The following is a 20,721-nucleotide window of genomic DNA, read 5'->3' on the forward strand; positions in this document are numbered from 1 at the left end:
ATAGCATTTACTCACCTGGGCAAGAGAGGGGGGAACAGGGAGGAGAAGAGGCAGAGCTGGGAGGAGAAGGTGAACTCTTCTACTGCAATGGTTAAAGAAGGCAGAAATATGTGGTTAAAATATGAATATTTAAAATGCAAATATTGTGTTCAAACTTATTTTTTCTCCTCCTCCTTTAAAACTGTTTACCTACTGTTAGCTGGTACCCAGATGCACATGGCCAAGTAAGCTGGCAGATTTGAGAAAGAGACCAAGAATCTTTAAAAGGCAGGTGTATTGGCACAGAAAAACATCCAGGGAGCGTCCCAGCAGACAGGAGGAGGATGAACAAGAAGACAGAACAGAAAGGAGCTGCTGGGTGAAAGAAGTAACACACTCAAGGCAGACTGACCAAACTTTTACAGCGTTTGGCCTCCTGGCTGAAATAATGCCCACCTTCCAGTGCCTGACCTACCTCACCACGAGGGGGTTCTGCTGATCTGGGGAGCTCCTGTGTGCATCTCCTTACCTGTAAGGATGGATGGTTCTTTAGGTCACCTACATTGTCTCCACTGCCAAACCTTAGTACTAAAGAAAAGGGGAAAGAAACTGCACAGGACTTTCATGTTCCATCTCAAATACTCAAATAGGCTTAAAATTACAGCTTTGCTGAAATTAAGTTCTGTTTCTGTAACAGATGTTAAAGGATTGTATATAATACACAAAATATTCAGATTAATGATAAGCAATTATTAAGATTATTATTCTTCTTAATAAGATGATTCTTACATTTCCTGAGAGTGGAGCAAGGAAAGCAATTTATCTTGTAATTTTAGGGTTTGAAGCATTTGTAAACTGGACAATTATGGCTCCAGTAATATCCAGTGTTCTTCGGAGACACAAGTGTCTTCTAAAAAAATTGATATGTTTTGTAACATGCAACTCTGATGGTATTATACAATGCACACAAAGCAAGTATAACAAGGTATGGAAAGTATAGTTGTGAAATACCAACTAGAGTCCCAAAAGTGCATCAGAACACCCTATCTCTAGAAACTTTAACTCTTAAAAACTGAGGCATCTCCTGACTTTGGGTTCAGATTAGCCACTGCATGAGCTGAAGTCCTTGAGGGCACAGCCTGAAAGGAACAGACAAGTCTGATTATCCAGTTTACCCAAAACAATTTCCCCTTGCTCAGGAGCGGAGCGTTTGCTAACACTGCCCTGCAGTTCTGGTACTGAAGTTTTATCTTCTGACACATTCTTATCAAAGGAATTAACTCCAGGAATTTGGATATGGGGCAAAAGTGGATGGGATTCCTGGGTAACAGGGCAGACAAGGTTTGTTTGCATCTGATAGAAAGCAGACAGGGACAAGCACCTGTAATTTGCACCAAAATCAACAAAACATCTGAGAGTTAACTACCATAGCACTAGCTACAGATCCTCAGCAAGGGACTGTGATTTAAGAACACTGTAGAAGTGCTATCGTACCTATTGAAAGTAAAATTTTGGGGCAGAAACCATTTGAACACATGATAATAAAAACAAGCATTTGAAATATGCCTGGCACAGTCAATAGCAGCAGGAGCACACCTAATCTCTAATTATTTCCAAGTAGTTTGTAAATGTCGAAGTATGCCTTAGATGCTCAGCATTTGTTTGAATCCAACTCAAAGCACTGCGTCTTCATCAGCTGCAGAATATTTCCTCGAGCAAATGGAGTTTCATAGGTGACAGCCAAAGAGAAAAACCCATTTAAAATGTCCCACACAACGCTGCTCAGAGGAACGAGGGATGCCAAAAAGGGGTGAAAAGCAGCAAACTAAGGTTTGGGTAGCCATAGAGCCTCTGTTCCTTCTACACAAATATAAAATCAGAGATAGTATGAGTCAGGAAGATTTACTCCAAACAAATACACTGCACATTATTTCCACACTCCAGAAGAAAATGGGTTTTACCTGCTGTAAGGAGTCGATAGAAGCACATTTTGCTCATGTAAAGTGGAGTCCAGGGCAGCAAAAGTAACGAGACTTTGTGCTTCGCTGTCCCTCCAGCTAAAAAAGAGCAGTCCCTAAACAAGCATCCCCCAGCCACAATCTTTCACTTACTGCAAGCCTACGGAAAGCACAAAGAACGAGGAGCAAATTCTGATTTATTAGCATGCAACAGCAATTCCTTATTTCAGATGTCAGTTCGTAAATGAGACTGAAAACTTCCCTCTTCCACTTCTCGTGAAAAACCTATTTCCTTACAAGAGCCTCAGCTGCAGGCTGCTTCCCGGCCATGCTTCTCTGTAACAAGATAGGCACGAAAAGGGTGTTGGTGGGAGAAAAACCCTTCAGGTACATCTAGCTGCACGTTTCTTCACTACAGAAACGAGCCCACAGCCCTTCCCCATCTCTCATTTACTCCATCCATTCCCTACCATGTACCTGCAGGACGTCAGGGAGCTGCGTTTCAGGATTTCCTCATGGGGCTTAAGGTCTTGACGGCCAAGTCAAGCCGTGACACTTTCCTCGCCAACACTCCCCCAGGCCTGTGCTCACTGTTTGTAGAGAGATTATTTTTTCTTTAATTGAGCAAATGAACCTCAAAGCTTTCAGAGATGAAGACAGCTTATACCAGAGGTCTTGGAGGTCTCTTCCAACCTGTTCGCTAGCATGCCTTGCTTTCACTTGTTTCATTTTCCATCACCCACAATATACTAGATATCAATAAATTATTGGAATTAACTAGACTTTTGCTTTTACAAAACCAAGGTAAGTGTCCAGAAAAACAACAAACACTTTTTCTTCCTTTTCCAGATGAAAGACATCTGTTAGAACTGGATTTGTTCTGTAAATTTGATTTAAAAGTAAGAACAAACTCCGTATCTTTAGCTTGCACATTTACCTGGCTGTTTTATGTCCCTTTATCAGGCCTAAGAAGCAGCAGCATTTACAAAAAAAAAGTATTTTGGAAAAGGTTTGTCAATTTTTGAAGGACTTCTTGCAGGAGAGGTTTTAAATTCCTTCTTCTTGTGATTTAATGTAAATTTTGGATTAAAGAGATGACAAATTGCTTTGGAAATACTCCAGAGAAGGGTATGTTTTCCCAGAAAGAGATGAATTTATAAATCAAATTATTATAAAATTTATATATTCTCCTCTTACGTGCTACAAACCAGTTCACAGTGAGAGTACAAACAGCATCTCCACAGCTGAAAGGGAGCTAGGGGAAAAAGGAGAATACGCAAAGTAGCAGTAATAAATGCCAGAAATAATTATAGTCCATAGAAAAACCCAGTGCCAAGTTACACCAGGCAATCAATGTCAAAGAAAAAAGACTTTAACAGAAATCAACAACCTGAACCCTTCTCCAGTTTGGCTTCAATTTTGCAAAGCAATGGACACCCCCAGGCATTTCCAGGAGCAGATTCAAGCGGGTATTTATGGCTGGGTGATGAGCTGGAGTAGGTGTGTGCATACTGATAAGGAGGGAAGAAATGTTCAGCACCTGAGAGAGCCTGGCCCTAGCCCTACAAACAGGTAGAAAGCTGCACAGTCACAAAGGACACATTTTATGAGCAACTTTATGGCATTACAGCGGGCTGACTGTCCTTGTGAGGAACAGAAGGGTAACAGCCTGCACCGTATTTACGGTCGGCTCCGAGAATTATTTTTCCCATTGGAGGAAGAGAACAAAACTGCATTTTACTGCCATCAGAACTGGAGTGATATTAGTCTTATACTAGACTAATATCTAGTAGGATCCACGATATCTTCGTATTGTAGACTGGAAACGAAGAGTGAGGGAAGTCTAACAAAAAGAAGGAAAAGATGCTCTCCAAGACTTTTATTGTAGTAAGTCACAAAAAAGCTGTTAAACTCCTCCTTTACGATCTGTTCCAGGACTGAGGCATCACGTATACCACAGACTGAGAGGCCCAAGTGAAACTCACGGGTAATTGTCATGTCCTAGGTCCAGGCATCATCCCCAACAGCCCAAGGGCATGCTTCCGTGCTTCCCGATGTGTTACTCAGAAAAACGACTGCATACCCAATGTCTTGGTAAATGCCTACCACTGCACAGGAAAATACTGACTGGCCTGAGGCATCAGTGATTACTGATTCTTTAAAAAAAATATTTAAATAAATCATTTTAGTATATCAACACCTTCTGTTGATCCACAAGCACAACTAAGGGTTAGTATGCTTAACATACCAGTAAAGCCATTTTAAGTTGAGGTTGGCATCCTACCTCCAGTCTGCCCACTGCTTTTTCTTTCTTTTTTCTTACGTCTCCAAACAGTGCACTCATACTAAACTTCTCTGAATTGCTTAATGTCCAAGAAAACCAGAAGAGATGCAAGTACAAGCTTCTGAGCTGGCCATTTCTCCTTCTCCTAAAGATGCACAAGCCATGACTGAGCAGGTAACTATAGTAAGTAACTCGAGATACTGAATCCTTAAGTTCCTTTCTGGATATCTCAAAATGTTAAGCATCTTCTGTATTTGTAACTTCATATCCAAGAATTATCTTATAGCCAGTTTCAGTTAGGTAGCTTACTCATCTGTGCAGCGATGCAGTTCCAGAATAGACACTGAAGTTCACCCCGTGAAGGTTTTTCACCTTTTCTGATTGAATTTTACTTGTTTTGAGATTCTTAAACCCAGACCCTCCCACCCTGATCTGTTTTACTTTTGCTCAGCTGTGATTTTCACATAAAATAACAAAGTGGAGATAAGCCTAAATTAAGCAGAAATCAGCATCCAGCATTATTTTTCTGTGCTGGATAAGCATTAGATAAAAAGTCATGTACTTGAACTAATGGAAATGCCTCAAATTCACTTCAATCAGCTCGGTAAGCAGCCACCAGATTTGAAAGAATCTCACACTGGGCTGGTGGTGATCAAAACACTGTTTTTCTGAACTACCCATAATTTATTAATTGAAGACAAAGCAAAACCAATTCTCTACTTCAGTATTTTTTATTTAAACTAAAAATGAGCTAAGTACCACACGTCAGGTAGCTGTATGTATTGCTTGAGAAGGAATACATACGGCTGAGATCCTCACTGGCACAGCTACCTGTACGTGCCATTCATTACCTAAACGTTGCCAGTGTCCAGTGACAGCGTTTTGGAAGTGCTTCACTACCAGTTTTTCCTCTTCTCTCACTCTTCTTTAAGGAACCTGCTCTGTTTAATTTCAGATCTTCAACTAACGGCCTGGAAAAGGTACTTAGCTGATACCTGTGCTTGTTTTCTTAGCTGCTTTGCACAACATGTTTCTCAAATCTATCACTACTTTCCAATCTATAATTTTTAGCAACTAAAGCAATTTTCTACTTAGCATCTATCAAGGAAACAAACAAAAAATTAACAGTTAGGAAAAACCTTCTTTAATGCAGACGTTTTTCTTAGCATTATATATTCAGAGAACAGTGTGGTTGTTGGCCAGAGCAGAGGCACAACAGAAATGCAGTTAGACAAAATCTTGTAGTAACAAATAAATAAATAAATAAAAATAAAGACAGCAAAACAGAGAAAGGAGTATTAAAACTACTGGATAAAACATCCAAATGATATGCATGGTATTCACAAAAACACTACAGATACACTCTGCCCCCCCTTTCCTCTCTTGTGGAAGAGTTTGCTAGTAAGGTGTAATATTAATTCCTTGGCGGAAGGAGCACAACACTGGGATCTCTACACTCTCCTCCACAAGCAGCATGCTGCTGCACGTTTTGGTCCCACCTTTCTCCAAACCAAGAATTCAGGTCAATCTCATTTTATTAGCCCTAAGAGTCACTGCTCCCTTGCAGAACAGCCCAGATGGAGGAATATCCACCACTTGGTATTTTTGGAAACAAGCAATGGTAGAGGAGAGGGATTCCAGAGTATAAACCTGAATAATTTCAGCAGGAATAGTAAGAACTCCGATTCAGAAAACTACTTGAAAGAGGTTTTGTTCACAGAAACTATTAGGTAGCCACACTCACAGCAAGTGCTGCTGTTCCTACTGTGATCCATTGGGTTCCATCATTAAGGTATGGCATACTAACTTTACAAATGTCACACAGTTTTGAAAGATGTGACAGATGAAAGCAATATACAACTTGTGTCCTTACTGCCCCTTCAATTGACAGCAGACACTTAGAATTGTTTAGATGTCCTAACCTGGTACTTCTCAAGCATCACATTCAATATTAATGGCCAACACAGGCCACGTGGCTTTGTTTTACTAAAAATTAGTTAAGTGCATCCAAAACCAGAAAGAATTTGTTCACTATCTGATAAAACTAGAACCTACCAAATTCCCACAATGACTTTGAAAGAATAAACAATGAACATTTTCCCTCCCGAGTACTGATTATGCCTTGTACCCATTTACGTATGCAAATAAGCGATGTGGCTGAAGAAACTTAGCAGCCAAAGCATAAATGTGCAAATCCTTCACTTCAAGGGCAGAACAGGAACGGTGCCTTGATGTTCTCCTACCTTAGCATAAAATAAACCCCAGGCATTGAATCCTCGCATTATCACTGTTCTAAAAAATCCTTTTGTAATAAGCACAGATTCAGGATCACATAAGGGAAGCCTACCTTTTGCTGAAACCTACCGTTAACTTCTTGAACCGGAACATGTCCAGCTGACACAGCACTGCTGCCTGCCCCACCCCAGCCCTGTGCAGCTGAACAGGGCAGGGTGTAAGCTGGGATGCAAGGCATCGTTTCCTTGCCATCCAGACACAAAAGCAGCACACCCCAGTGCTGTTCAGCCAGTGCTGGTGGCTGTGGAATGGGCACATAGGCTGCTGCCATTTCAGGGGTGCCATTATCTCTGGTAAAGTGCTACGATGGATAGCTGCAGAGCTGCAGCAGTTGCACACTTCTTTTTCAGAGTCCTTTTGAGCCAATCTTTTTATTCTGCCCATGTAATTCTGTCCCACTGCAATCAAACACCGAGCAGACATGAAGCTGTGAGGCCGACCGGCAGCACAAGGCCTGGTCCATGAATGGGCCGCTGGTCCCGAACAGGAAGGCTGCTCTGGTCTGATGTGTCTCTGCTCAGTTTATCTTGGCCAACCATCATGTCACAGCCGAGACAAAAACTCCTTTGAGGTGAAAACACTTGGGTTTCAGGAATATGATTCCAACTAGTATCCCTCCTACAGATCGTTATTGAGCTGCCCAAGGCCTAAGTGCAGAGCACAGGGCCTATTGCCCCTTACCTTCAGAAGCCAGCTGAGAAGCTCCAGGAATATATCTGGCTCCTCTCCATCCTCCTGCCTAGAAATATAGATTTGGCATGACTGCAGGCCATTACCCACACAGCAACTACTTGTGATCAAGTTATTTGCTGCAGTGATCTTTGTAGATCACGTTAAAGGAGAAAACTCCACAACTACAGGAATCCAGGAACTATTAGCATTAAAGAGTCTAGCTTCAACAAGGAGCTAGAACCAGGAAAAGTCTAGTTTTACTGACAATTTTAAGTATGAATGGCTTCAGCTAAATCCCTATAGTTATTGGAAAGTATGCAAAACCCAGAAGGATTTACTTTTCTTTAGTCACTAGTCAGACAATGCCAGAGGCTATAAGCAACAAGGCAATGAAGATGATCTGTGTATTCTACAGGGTCAAGAAGCAAAATAATTGATTTCTTTTTTGAACGTTTTCAAAGTTATTTTACCAGCACACCTCTTCTGATTCTGAAAGAAAACTTAGGGCACATTTGGCTGACACAAGGTGAAGCATCAAACGCTGGGTGCAGAGAAGTCACAACTATTCAATTTCCTCTGACAAGTGACTTTTAGTCCTAGAGCACGTCAAATTTAAGTCAAAATTCAGCTTTCAGTCTCAAAATGCCACACTTCAGTTTATTAAGCTCTTCATCTGCCCTCTCCCCTGCAAGCTGCTCCCCAAGTGGCTTCAGCTGCTCTGAGCACAGCTGTACCGAGCGGTGGCAAAATCGAAGGTCACACACCGATTTTCTTCCTGGGCTTACTCCAAATGAGGAGACTTACACCACGGAGAAGCCATTTTTTTCATTAGGAATTTCCTCCATAAAACAAGGGACTATACATCATTCACAGAATGAGTCCAATTTAAACAAACAAACAAAAACCAGGCAAACCAGAAGGCTAGCCTTTAGTTTTATGGATCTGAAATCCCTGCCAGGCAAAACACTCTTTTGGAAAGCAGTGGTGGGGCTGGGGAAAGCAATCCCTCTCCTGGCAATGAAACAAAACTTGGTTATCAGATAAAAAAAAGAAAGGAGTTCGTTTACGGATTGTTTTCAATGAAGTGACTCAGTAGGACTCAATTCCGCCCAGGAAAGCTAACTTTTCCTGCCGTCTCTGCTAAGCAACATGCAATGTGAAAACCCAGCACTCCTCCCACATCCCACCAGTAAATGTGGTGTCCCAGGGAGTGCTGGCCACCTACCAGTTAGCCAGCTATTGCCATAACCTCAGCAATCCCTTTCCTTCGCCGCCGGTCAGAAGGAACTGGTGCCAGCACCTCTCACCACCACATCTGCAGAGATCTCACTGATTTTGTATGATCTTCGTGAACGCCACCGTATTTTAATAACTACTATAATCAACTACATTTATGATGTGCTGTACTTAAGCCGGTTTTAATATAACATTCACAAAGGCATTTTCTTTTGTTTTTGCTGTGCCAGTTTATAGGAACCAGCAGCTTGTACAGGCTTGCCTGCTATAACGTGATGGCGCCTGTTAATTTAATGTCTCTCCTGTTTTTAATAGAGTATCATGAACAAATCCATACCACGTCATGAATTAAGGATAATAAAGAGTTTTTTTTTTTTTTTGACTAATAACTGATGAAAACTACAAACTCCTCTAGCACACACTGAAATTATTGCATGGCATGAATTTGCATCTATTCCATTTAAGCCACACTTCAGCAAGTGGAAGGATTTAAACAAGCTAATAAATGCCTTGCAAATGTAATGCCAGTCAGAAAAGCTTATTTCATTACAATAGTCCTTCCCAAAGAAGCTGTGCATGGAGATCAGCTGTCCAATGGATTGCTTTTGTTAGCACAACAAAAACAGGTAAGAGAACATCTTGAGTGGACCTGAAGGATTAGCACCTAAGGATGCTGATTTCTAAACACTGCAACAGGCTATTGCCAGGCTAACTAGGTGAAAAAAGTGAGAAAAAACACTAATATATACATAAATGAGAACACACGCACACATTTTTCCTATGTGACTTGTGATAAAAAAGTCAAATATAAATGGAATAAGAACTCTTATTAAGGCCTCAAACTCCTGGCTGAACATTCAGCAAAAGAGAATATTTCAATCAATGTACCATCCTCTTAAGATGGTGGCTTCCAGACTTTGCTCTTCTGCCTTTATCTCAAGCATCTCCAAAAGGCCAGTGAGATCAGTTTGTTTTCCTTGCATAACGTCTAGCTTTCTAGTGGCAGCTCAGAATTTAATTCCACTCTGGTTTACTGGCTCATCACTAAGTAGCACATCTGATAAGATCACACATCTCCATTACACTGGTAACACTAAATGCTCTCCAGGCATTCAAAACAATCGTTTTCCTTTCTTGTCCAAGTATCTCGAGCTCCATCTTCTATCCCATTTCTCTTGGAATAAGAAACAACCACCCTGATGGAAACGCGTCGCTTCTCATAGCACTTCTCACACTTTCTATACATTTTGAGCAGTATCAGCTCTACCACACGCAGTACAGTAATGCAGAATTGAAAAACAAAACCACCCACTTTTCCAGCCTATTTTCACTTGTAAATATACAAAAGCATTTTGGGAACTTTTCTTAAATTGCCTTTGAAGTGGTTTGATGAGATTAATGTTATTTTTCTTTTCCTTTTTTTCTGCAAAGGCTTCCAACAACTAAGCAGGCACACATTAATGGAAATAACACGTGTTTCAACTGTTTGTGAACTTCACATCTTAAAAAGTCAGTCACTAGCAAAAATTTAGACAAAACTACGGTTTGGAAATAAATGGCTAACATGTCTCATCAGCTGATGCAGCCAACATAGCAAGCTGCCAACAGGCTGCCAGATGACAGGCTGAACTCCTCTTCCCCAGGTGTGTCCCCACAGCAAGGGGGAGCCTTTAGCATTATAGCATTCCCCACGGATCTAAGAGAAGTCCAGACGTGAGCTGAACACTCCCTCCTGTCACCCGAACCACAAGTCATTAGGAAGATGCAACAGAAAGCTCATGCTAACAGTTTTTTAATACACCATAGCCCTTATATTTCTATGCTATGTATATACACAGTGCATTAAGAAGAAAGAAAGAACTCGGAGGCTGACTACCTGCCTACCTTTCCAACATCAGCAACTTTCCCTATGCCACTGGTACCATCGTGTTCAGGTGATTTCTCAGCACCTGAAAAGCGATGGGTGTGCAAGACTCCAGTTATCACCCCAGTATTTTCCTGCTGGTGAAATGGTAGAGAGCGAGGAGATGGGGATGAGGGAGAAAGAGCTCTGAACTTTTCCCCCATGTACCGAAATCTGGCTTTTACTCAGCGCTTATCGCTTTAAAAAAGATTGCAACATTAACAGATTGCAATAAATAGGGTAAAACGCCTTCCTGGTGGACTGGATAAGTTTCACAACATAGCTGGCTTGAAAACAAAATCAACATGAGGGCTTGGGCTGAACTGCAGTTATCTGAAGACAGTATACACCTTTTACAGTCTAAAAGGCAATATTCAGTAACTGCAATCGCCCCTCGCTAACTACTCACGGGTGATACACTTAACATCACGTCAATTTATTGCTCGTAAATTATTAAACTGAGCTCTTCACTTGGAAGGTTATTAAAGAAACTTCCTCCTCCCTTGGGTGGATAATTTACAGCTATCCAGCCGAGCTATCCAACCACCCTTAACTTAATTTCACATTTCCTTCACCGAGTTATTGGGTGTATTAAAAATGGGATGCCAGGCAAAATTTGGGAAGAAAGGCTACTAGCAAGAGCATCCAACACAAAATAAATAAGTCACATTATTTGTAAGTTTTAGATATCTGTAAACTTCAGATTACAGGTTTAGTAGATTACCGCTGATCCATAGAATGTATTTGGTAAAATTTAAGGCAATTGAAGCACTCGCTGGTCTGTTACAGTCGGAAAGAAGACATCCCTCTAGGACACCAGCACAGATTTGCTGTACTCAGCCCAAAGAAACTTACTGCCTGCCTTTGCCGCGACCAAGACACCGACTGCAGTGTTCTCAGAGGCTCTGGCCAAGGTTGAACCTATGTATTTCACAAGATGAGAGATTTCAAGTTTCAAATTACTCAGTGAGGGAAGGGTAGCGCGGGGAAAGAAGCAGCCAAAAACGTTTTACTCCTATCGCTACCGAAGTAAAGTTACACGGGCTGCTTACTGAGAAGAAGCATGCCCGTCAACAAAATCCACACTTTCTCTTCATTTGCCAATCAAAATATTCTCAAATCTGGAATATACAGAACCAGGCTAAGGTATCAAATTCAGAAACATCACTTAGGATTGATGCTAGGGTAAAGAGGAGGCAAAAACTGGCAACAGAGATTATACAAATAGTTTTTGAAGAAAACAAGTACTATTTTCTTCTTTGGTGCAGCCCTGCAGTGGGAGCACACAGAATTACCTGCAATTAGGTCAGCCCACAGCATCGGCAGGACTGAAGATTTCAGACTGATACCTAACAGAAAGCGAGCGCAGACTTACCGAAACATTTCAAAGCGTTTTTCAGAGAACGAATGTTTGCTGTGAGATCACACACAACACGCCAAAAGCTTAATCTGTCGCGTTCAGAGAATGGACCATTCAGAAAGACGTCTTGCATAGAAATCAAAGAAATACATCAAGATTGCATCTTTAAGGCGTTACAGAACACTTGATAAAGTTGTATCAATTTTTGCTGCAGACAAACCGAAGCTTTAACAGATTAGCAAAAGGCTCGGGACAAAGCCACGCAAACCGAACGTTTCTCTCATTAATATATTACCTTTCTTTGACTGCAGATATCTCACAGCCCTTATCAAAGTAGGCCAGATCCGTTTCATTTCCCTAAGGTTAAGCTGGTGAACAGTGCACGGGGTATTCATCGACTAACGAACGGCCACCATTCAATGACAAATATAGCACTAGCTATTTCTCATCTGCCCTATTTTTTGGGGAGGATGGTATGTCGCCTTTTCCAGAAATCACCACAATTGGCAGACTCAGAGATGCTGTGCCTTTGTCCTTACGTAACCGCTCGTGTCCCCTCTCCCTCCCCCCCCCAGGAGGAATAAGAAGAGATTACACGGCCGCTCTCCATTTCGGGACGGAGATGGCTGGGATAAGCCATCATCACCCAAGTTAGGTCCTGAGAACCCTCCAGGCAAGAGGGTGGGATCGCTTTTCCTTCATTTTAGTTGTTGCAGTGGCGGGGGGGGGGGAGAAATCAATACCTTTTATCGTGGCCCAACGCAGCCATCCCCTAGCAAGAGGGACGCAGGCAGCCTTCCCTGCTGTCTTGATCCTCTGGTGCTGGAGTGGGAAGAAGAAAACTGATATCCCCAAGACTAAACAGCCTTAACAACAGATGGCAACAACCTGTTCTTTTTTCTTTTAAGAGAAGTTTTTCTTCCCTACTTGTACACTCTGCAAGTTACTCTCTAGGAAAGAGACTTCCTTCTGACTCTCAGGATATCCCAGGGAGCTGAATCCCAATTTCATCTAATACTGCTGTTATCCAACTGATTTTGTACTTCCTTAGACATTTCCAGGATGCGGTGGTGCTCCAGGTCTGTGATTTCTTTATTTCTCCTACATATGCCACTATTTATCAATGCAAGGCAAGCGGGGTAGCAAGTTTAGCCTCAACTTTTCAGCAAGGTGCAGAAAGCACTCAAGGCAAAGGCAGCGTTAACTGCATCGTGTGTCCTCCAGACAGCATGAAACTGTCAATAAACTCGGCGTTACTTTACCCGAGACCACTCCTAATCAATTATGTGCTCCGGCTCCTGCAGCACCATTTCCTCCCTGGTTCAGCCACCTCTCCCCTGAACTTCTGAAGCAACTGCCTCTGTCGGCGATCCAAGATTACGGTGACGCAATACTCCACGGCCAGCTTCTCTTCCAAAAAAGAAAGTGCATTGAAATGAAAGTGGACAAGGGGAGAGTTATGCTTACAATCAGCAACACTTAACCTTTTACAGCCGCTTGCCATCTAAGGAAGATTTCATTCTTTGACTACTAACAAAATTCTGAGCTCAGTCCCCGCGCCGTATCTTCCTCTGGATACTTTCACCCCCATCACCAGCGCAAACACTCTCTGGCTTGTAACAGGGTAAATATTAGTGTTTTGCAATGCAAGTTAAGATAATCATGGGAATGAGTTTCGTATTTCCACCTAATTATTGTGAAGCCTCCATTTCAAGTCAAAGCGCCTCGCTATAAGGGATGCCTGCTTTGTGGCCAGTCACCCTCTTTTTTTGTGTGTGTAAGAGCTCAAGCAAAGAGATCTTAGTCCCCTATAGTAAATGCTCCAAACAACTTCTCCCGAAAGGTACACGAAAGCAGCATTACGCTCGCTGTTTTAAAACATGCAAACCTTAAAACCAAAGCAAGGAGAGCCTCACAGCAGCAGAACTAAAAGCCGAACAGCTCAAGTGCTCTCTCAGTTCAGATAATTCTGAAAAGCCACGAAAAAGAAAAAAAAAAAAAAAAAGCATTGCGGTTGTCAGGTGAAAGAAGATCCAGGTGGCTGCTTCACGTTACAACTGCACGACCGGAATAAAAATAATGTGATATATTCCAGGTTTGCTTTTTTCTTTTCTGATAGGAAAAAAAAAAAAGCTATAGACATACAGGTGGTAAAACATTAAATGAAGGAGGGAAGGGAGGAGGGGGGAAATAAAGGTAAGTGGGGTGTACCTTTAGCCCAGCACATCGGGAAAGGACTGCAGCCGCTCTTCTCCATGCAGCTCACACCTGCTGGTTTGGGGCCCCGCCACCAGCACCACCACGCACCCGGGCGGAGGGGATGGAGCCGGGCTCAGGGTGACCCCGATCAGTGCTGCGGCCGCCCGGGGTCCTGCGGCGGGGCTGGGAAGCCGGCCCCTGGTGTGAGCAGAGATCCACCAGGCCGGGGAGCGACCAGCGACCTTCCCTGAGCCCGCTCGGCCGCCTTCATCCTCTCGCTCCTCCGCCAGGCGAAGCCAAGGCCGGGTGAGCCGTGGCGGAGGGCGAGCGGAGGCCGGGAGCGAGGGAGGGGGGGAGGGAGGGCGGGCAGAAGGAGGGGAGGCGATGAGGGAACGCGGCGTCCATATAACTAATCTCCCCCTGCTCCCGTCGACGGGGCCTCCAGCGGCTCCCTCAACCCGGCCGAGCCCCGGGTGCCGCGGCTGGGGCGGCGAACAATGCGGCGAAATTCAATGGGGAGAAAATCCTCCCAGAGGCACCCGCAGCCGGCACTCACGCCCGCATTTTTCTCCCCCCCCCCCCCTCCTTTGCTTTTATCTCCTTTCTACAGATGCTCGCACGCAGCCGTCCTGGAAAAAAAAGAAAAAAAAAAAAGAAAAAGAAACGGCGGCCCCAAAAAGCACACGGGAACCTCCACAAATTTGTAGGAGCAAGTGGGCAGCCCCACAGCACTGCCGGCCCCACAGCGCACCTGCAGCTGCCGCCTGGCTGCGAGAGCCCGGGGAGTATCTGGCTGCTTTAAAAACTAAGAGAAAGCACAAAAAGCCAGCAATTACCACAGGCTGTGACACTAACGAGCCAGCAGCACGGCTGCCACCCCCCTAAAAGCAGGGCTTCCTTATATATTTGTATATATGTATATATATCTATAAATCTGTGTATATATATATATATTTTGTGTGTGTGTATATATGTGTGTATATATTTTATATATTTGTATATATGTACATGTAAGCATAAATATGCATATATAAACACAGATATATAAATATATATTTATGTATATATAGAGACGCACACCCCTCTCGTCAAAAAGCGAAGATCACCACAAGCACACAGCCTTTGGCTCATCTCAACTTTGAGGATTTAACATCTACGCTACTTAGAAAAGGATTTTCGGAGTACGTAATTCAGAATATAATTTAGCATACAACCAGAGCATAACCAGTGTACACGTGTGTGTTTCTAAACGTGCATTCAAGCAGCATGTGTATACGGAAATTAAGGACATACCCATTTTTCCCATGGCACAAAACAGACTGTGGACAACTGCTTTGGCTGAAACACCCATTCAAACCACCAGAACAGGGCTCAGGCGGATCCTTTCACGTATTTTATATTCAGGCCTTTTCACGTATTGCATGTTAATCTTTCCCCACTCACAGCGGTAAGGCACACGGCTTAGCCAAGTCTGCAACCAAAAGGGAATTAATCCAAAGCTAACAGCCTTCGACTTAACCTATCTGCCTACTTGGAGCAGCACAAACTAATCTATCGCATATATTTAATTACTGTTCATTATTTCACTGCCACCTTCACTTCTCCATACACTGGCTGCGCAGAACCACGGCAGTGCACGCGAAAGCTCTCGATAAATACAGTTGCTGCTGCTTTTGAGAAGCGTTGCTTTCTTCTATATTTAAAAGAGAAAAAATATTCACTGGAAAAAAGAGCGGGGTTAGGCCACAAGCAGGCCATCAGATGTTCCGCATCACTGCTCAGGCACAAAGCTCTTTCTGGGGCTGAAGAAAGCCAAAGGGAACCGAAGACATGCCTGGATGCCGGGGGGGGGGGGGGCGCCCCAACCCAATAAAGTTTTCAAAGCCCTCAAGTGCTCAGCAGATAGCCCAGCACTTCCCAGAACAGGGTGGGTGATATTTACCTTCAACGCTGAAGAAATACATGTTGGTTAGGGCGCCCTTTGCAACACAACCGAGTACATTTGTGTCCTACGGAAGATGCACGGAGGGTAGGTGCCGGTGTGGTGCCAGCTCCAGCCCGCGGGGCAGGGCAGGCGATTTTCCAGGTCCGGCTCCGCCACCTCGTGACCCTGAACCCTTGTTTCGCTCTGACACAAAACTGAAAGCTGCAGGCACTTTCCCGGTTTTCACCGAGTTGGTTTGCTCTGTGCGTTAGGGCGTAAAATATATTTAAAAAGGCGTGGATTTCTCCCCTAAAAAGACAGCGTTTTGCAGAAAACAAGCTAAAAAAAATAAATTAAATCGAGAGGCAAAAGTGCTAGGGCCTAAATTAAATTTTACTTATGAAAATAAAACTCTTAAATATCAACTAGTAAGTGCATTACCGTGGCAAATTGTATAAAAACGAGTGGACCTGCATTTGTCTTTCCACTTCTCAGATGAAACCGGTACAGCCCATCAATCCATGTGCTAAGAGATGCTGCCCGCTCCTTACAGCTCTCCTTACTGATGAGACGATCGTTCTCGGCAAGGACGTACTTCCCTCACGCTACAAAGTCAAGGTGAATGCAAAGTACCACAGGGCCTGAGAGCTTTTGTACTCAGTTTTACAGTTTAACCAAGTATTTCGTACTTTGAATACAGATTGTCCGAATAAGCCAATTGCTTCCTTGATGCTAGGGTGTTTTTTTTTTAATCACACCTTTTCAATTAATTGCTGTAAAAAGTAGTTAGTAGACACAAGCTCTTTCTCCTCTTTCAAACAACACTGCCAGCTTTTCAGTACAAAAAAGCCCAAAGAGTAAACTTTGTGTTCTGGATAAAGTCAGAAACCCCAAACCTACAGGTTGCTGGTGGGGTTTTCTGTTTTGGGGGGTGATGCAAAGCAGAGGATGAGGCACAAAGTAAAAAGAAATTGAAAAAGTATTTGCAACGTTTTATAAATACTGCACATCCAGTAGGTGTCTGAGTACCGTTAAGGTAAAATCACCAGTTTTAAGGAATGCCAAGCAGATTAAACCTTTTAGTGAGGTAAGGACCATTTGTCAGAAACCAGGACTGTGGAACAAGAACATTTGTTCTTCTCGTGTAAGATGCATCTGCTGACATATATTGATAGTATCCGCATTGTACTCACTGTGTAAGCAATGATGCTCACAGCTATTACACAAAATACTAAAAAAAATATATTTAAAAATGTATTTGTTGATACTAAGAAGATGTAGAAGGATGGGGCGTTCTCATAAAACACACACTGTTACCAGAAACCCTCAGAGTACCCCAATAATAACCTAGGGAGCCCAAGGTCCTCAGCTAACAGATGACATTTTGACTCCAAGGAAACCAAAACATCAAAATCCTGACTCAGTTTTTTTCCATGGTGACAATGACTTCAGTTGCCCAACGCCAGCCTAGTTTCCAGGCTTCTGAGTATCGGCATGGGCTCTCTGAAGTCAGAAGCTTTTGAGTTGTATCACAGAATTGTTGTTTTTTGTTGTTTTCATTTTGCCTGAAGGGCTGATCCTGCCTCCCAGAGAAGCCAGCTGCAAAAATAACAAAGCCTCGTGGAACAAAGGGTTAAAGAGCAGTTTTATTTTCACACCAGTTAGTATCTCTGTTCATCAGATTTTGATCAAACTGGCTGACAAGTTTGAGCACTGTTGGGATGGGCAGCAGGACAGAGCTAAATCAAGAAGTTTCTTTGCCCAGAGAAACCAAACTGAACTCAGTACTCAGAAACTTTGAAGGAAGACCATGGATGTCTCAAGGCAGCGTTCAACAGAATAAAAACCTTCGTTTTTCAGTTCCTCCACTGCAACATCTCAGCTGCCAGACGAGCATACCAGCACCAGGGCTCTCCTTCCAACAGCAAGAAGAGAGCAGCATTTTTGCTTGTTAGATGAAACAAAAAGGTGTAGCCTAGAGCATAGGAACCGTATCGTCATTGTTTTATTTTTTTGGACTCGACCGTTCCCAGTCGTAGCCACTTTCTGGGATGCTGCTCATCACTCCAGTAGGAACTGGATGCTTGAGAACAAGCACGTTTATTTTAGGAAGATCTGCATATTGATTTAAAAGATGGAAAGAACATTTCTTCATTGCATTCATTTTGCCAGTTAAAAAAAAAAAGGTTCCCAAACCAAATTTGCCCTCATGAAAAATGGAGGGTTTTGTTTTGTTAAGCTGCAAATGCTTTTTACTGAGAATAGCAGAGCAGCCTGTAAAGCTAAAGTGCTTCACGACTGTTTTAACAATTAAAACATGTTCATTGCTCATGTGACAATCTTCTGCATCCTAATCCATTTGCTTTTCCATGTTTGTTTCTACAATTCAGCAGCAATGCTCTCCAAAGACTGAGGCTGCAGTGAATTTTTTTACTGATCTGCACTCTCTCAAGCTTACCCCTTAAGAGTTTCTTTAATTACTGTAATTATCTGTGGGCGCGCTCAGTTCTGCAAGGACTGTATTGGAGATCTTCGGATGCCCTGGTACCTAAACGTATCATCCTTTAAAAAGGGCAAAAAAAGAGCCAAGTGAACTACAAGTAAGATCAGCTCTCTTTGGGGAAGTTCCCAATCAAGCAAGCAAAAAAAATGGATTTGGGAATTCAGTCTTCAGTTTTAGTCTTTGCTCCATAAAGTGCATCCTGCTTTAGGATTTCTTGCTCTGTTTTGAGGACACTTGAGATTTCAGCTCGTACGACACAGGGAAGGACACGTCCTAGCTTCAGCCTGGGCCAGCCGACAGCCAGGACAAGGAGGGAATGCACTGCAGGATTCACACCCCAGTGCTGCAGCTGACCAGAGGAAGATACCAGCATCCCAATGAAATTCATTCCAGATTATAAACTATTTTTCATCTCTCTGCTTCAGACGTTTTTCTAGCATAAATTCAATCCAACATTGAATTAACTCCTTGTTCTCTTCCGTCGCTTGGTGAGCTTTATTAGTAGAAAGCATCTAAGGCCACAATTCCTGACAAGTGCGTATTTAAGTAACGTATTCTCACCACGCCATGAGCACCTAGCTGGCATCAGTGTCCTCTCAACTACGTTTTACAGTAATATTTGTATCTCTTTCTGAGATGCAAGTCCTCCTTGCTTCCCACGGCTGTGTTTCATATACTGTTACCAAAATTCCTCTTTTATATCTCGTTATAAAACACCTGGGGTAGGGAACCAGGACAGGACATTGGGAGAGAGAAGGAGCAACGTACTATTAAGTTTCCCATAGTTCCCCTTCCCAAAGCATCCTCTGACGTTGAGCAACATGCAGTGTCCTGGCCCATGCTGTTAAGACACCAGATGTTAGAAGGACCACTGAGTTAACTTCATTTTTATTGTTCCATAAATAAAGACTAGCCATTTTTTAAACCCACATGGGTTGCATTAATTTGCAGGCATGAAAGTCTTAGCAGATTTTCTTGTGGGTGGACAAGCCCCCTCATACTCTCCCACTTCCTTCCATTTACTTTTGTGAAGGCTTATTGTAGAGAAATATAAAGGCAGCACCATGAAATCTGAGAATGGTTTAAAATTACTCCTTCCTTAGGGCCCTGATTCCAATCTTCTGCCTCTTTGGATTCGAGGCTGTTTACCAAAAAACCCTATTGCTGTCCTCAAGATGTTTTTGAGAGGTTCCTTCACAATTCCACAGAAATGTGCTTTATGGTGAGCTGGAAAGCCAAGAGGAGAAAAGACCCAACCCTGCACCTCCTGCTCCTTGCTTTAAGGCAAAATCAAGCCTGGTAATTCAGCTCCCCGTGCTTACCAGTGTGCACTGCTTTTCTCTTCCAGTTTGGGTGGGGAGGAGGAGTGACACACAAAGCTATCCAGAACGGTCACCAGAACCTTACAAAAGCTTCCTCTGTTTGTGGGGAACAGGCTCTGGTTATGGGGAAACACAGCAGAAAGTACCTCAAGGGGGAGAACCCCCCCCTTTGATGCTGTTTAATGGAGACTCATTCTGCAAGGATTACTTTTGTTCTGTGGAAGGGATGCGTGAGTGGATCAGTTGACCTTACAGACACTCCTTAAAACCCCTCTTCATTAATTCAAAGGTAAACGAGAAATAATTGGTCACATCTTCGAAGAGGCGATAGAGGAAAAAGAAGTTGGTTAGGGGTCAGCAAGTCTCTTAAGTGTCCTGCTTGTATCTGGGCTGCTTTTTCTCTCATCTATCTAATAACCAGTTATACAACAGAAAGCAAGCTACGCAGCCACAGAGGGTCCAATTAATTTACCAGAAATGGCATAGCTTGGACGTGTTTCCCTCGTCCTACCAGCTTCTCCTCCAAATGCTAAATACACAGCTAGAACAACAGCTTACCAAAAAATTGTGTGCTAAATTCATGTTTACAGCTAAGCGTTGTGTCTAATTTATGTATCACCGCACCTCAGAAGAAAGCATTTAATTTTCAAAGACTCACAGCGTTACATAAAAAAATATAACATTAGCAGTTCCTCCGACTTTCACATCACTAAATGCAATCACAAATGGAAAAAAAATCCACAATAATGCACCATTATTCTGTTTATATTTAAAAAAAAATAGTGGAACGGCTAGTAATGTATTTCTTACTGAAGGATGAGAGTAGCATAAATCATTTCCACGTGTAAATAAACGCTTATAGGCTATGATAAACACCCATCTAACTTTAATGTTTCGGTATTAGACTAGTCGAGCCAGTGTTGACATCCTTCAAGCCTAAGAAAGCAGGAAATTAAAAATTCATTTTTACATAATGTCTTTTCTATTAAAGTTTTATCAACACAAATTTAAGGCTGCTAAAGCAAGCAAATGCTGTGCCTAACCTATCAAGCAAAGAATAATGTGTATTTAAGATATAAGAAAGGA

The 20,721-nt window shown here is 42.7% G+C and overlaps 1 protein-coding gene across 13 annotated transcripts in view; it reads right to left on the reverse strand.

Moving 5' to 3' along the window:
- The window catches only part of PTK2 (protein tyrosine kinase 2), a 197,262-nt gene that overhangs the window by 124,065 nt on the left and 52,476 nt on the right, over positions 1-20,721 (reverse strand). For 4 of the 13 annotated variants that reach the window (XM_035318399.1, XM_035318400.1, XM_035318398.1 and 1 more), the window contains exon 1: positions 13,899-14,230. The exons of 2 other annotated variants lie outside the window; for them this stretch is intronic. In XM_035318399.1, the coding sequence (XP_035174290.1) occupies positions 13,899-13,944 (46 nt within the window). In that variant the 5' untranslated portion in view covers positions 13,945-14,230. Of the gene's footprint in view, positions 1-13,898; positions 14,233-15,828; positions 15,957-20,721 lie in introns of those variants that run through there. 7 more of the 13 variants (XM_035318395.1, XM_035318393.1, XM_035318405.1 and 4 more) reach the window with 4 other exon arrangements.

The sequence above is a fragment of the Oxyura jamaicensis genome, chromosome 2 (genome assembly GCF_011077185.1).
Source record: "Oxyura jamaicensis isolate SHBP4307 breed ruddy duck chromosome 2, BPBGC_Ojam_1.0, whole genome shotgun sequence".
NCBI classification, from domain to species: domain Eukaryota; kingdom Metazoa; phylum Chordata; class Aves; order Anseriformes; family Anatidae; genus Oxyura; species Oxyura jamaicensis.